Raw genomic sequence first — 749 nt, 5'->3', positions numbered from 1 at the left:
CCCCAAAACATTCATGATTTATATTTTAATATTATATTTTTAGAAAGGATTATGAGTAATTACTTGAAATCAAATTATATTTTTATAAAAATACATACAAGGAATCATGGAAGTCATCAACCACTAGGTCCTCCTCATATCATATTTATCTTAGAGTTAAAAGTTTTTCATCAACTTTTTAGATGAAAAAAATGGTTATGTCTGTCCAGTCCCTTTTTTTCCCATTTTTAGGGGGGAGTGTTGATGACACATGTACTAATGATTTTTAAAAATCGGCAGAGATGGGGCCCGTCTTTGGAGCATGGAGAAATGGCCCGTTCCAGCCAGATCTTTGGCAGAGCAGAGTAAGGAACATGGGGATCCTTTTTGTTAATTATCACTTGAGTGGGGAAATTTGGATAAAAATAACTTTTTATTGTTTGATATCATGATACACAAGCTTTTTATGGAATCTTATAGCATGGTTTGTATTGCATTTCTGATATGTTGTATTTATGTATGTTATTCTATTTTACGTAGAAAAAAAGGGTTTTTTTCCATATTTATTCATGGTCTGAAAATTGGGGAAATTCAAAAAAGAAAGCCATGATTTTTTCTTTCATATTAAATGTGCAAAACCATTTCAGTTCCAGGAGTGTATGACTTTGCGCCTCTCGTGTCGCCCCAGCTGAGCCCAAACCCAGAGAATCTCGACCTTGAAGAGCAGGACTACAATCTCTTGTACCGTGAGTGCTTTCAGTCTGTCTTTC

At 34.6% G+C, this 749-nt stretch overlaps 1 protein-coding gene across 1 annotated transcript in view; it reads left to right on the top strand.

Moving 5' to 3' along the window:
- The window catches only part of LOC119590687 (protein lin-52 homolog), a 23,592-nt gene that overhangs the window by 15,750 nt on the left and 7,093 nt on the right, over positions 1-749 (top strand). The window contains exon 3 of the mRNA XM_037939374.1: positions 627-725. Within this exon, the coding sequence (XP_037795302.1) occupies positions 627-725 (99 nt within the window). The remainder of the gene's footprint in view (positions 1-626; positions 726-749) is intronic.

This window comes from Penaeus monodon, chromosome 27 (genome assembly GCF_015228065.2).
Source record: "Penaeus monodon isolate SGIC_2016 chromosome 27, NSTDA_Pmon_1, whole genome shotgun sequence".
In the NCBI taxonomy this organism is placed as follows: domain Eukaryota; kingdom Metazoa; phylum Arthropoda; class Malacostraca; order Decapoda; family Penaeidae; genus Penaeus; species Penaeus monodon.
This window is presented reverse-complemented; position numbering and strand designations above follow the sequence as displayed.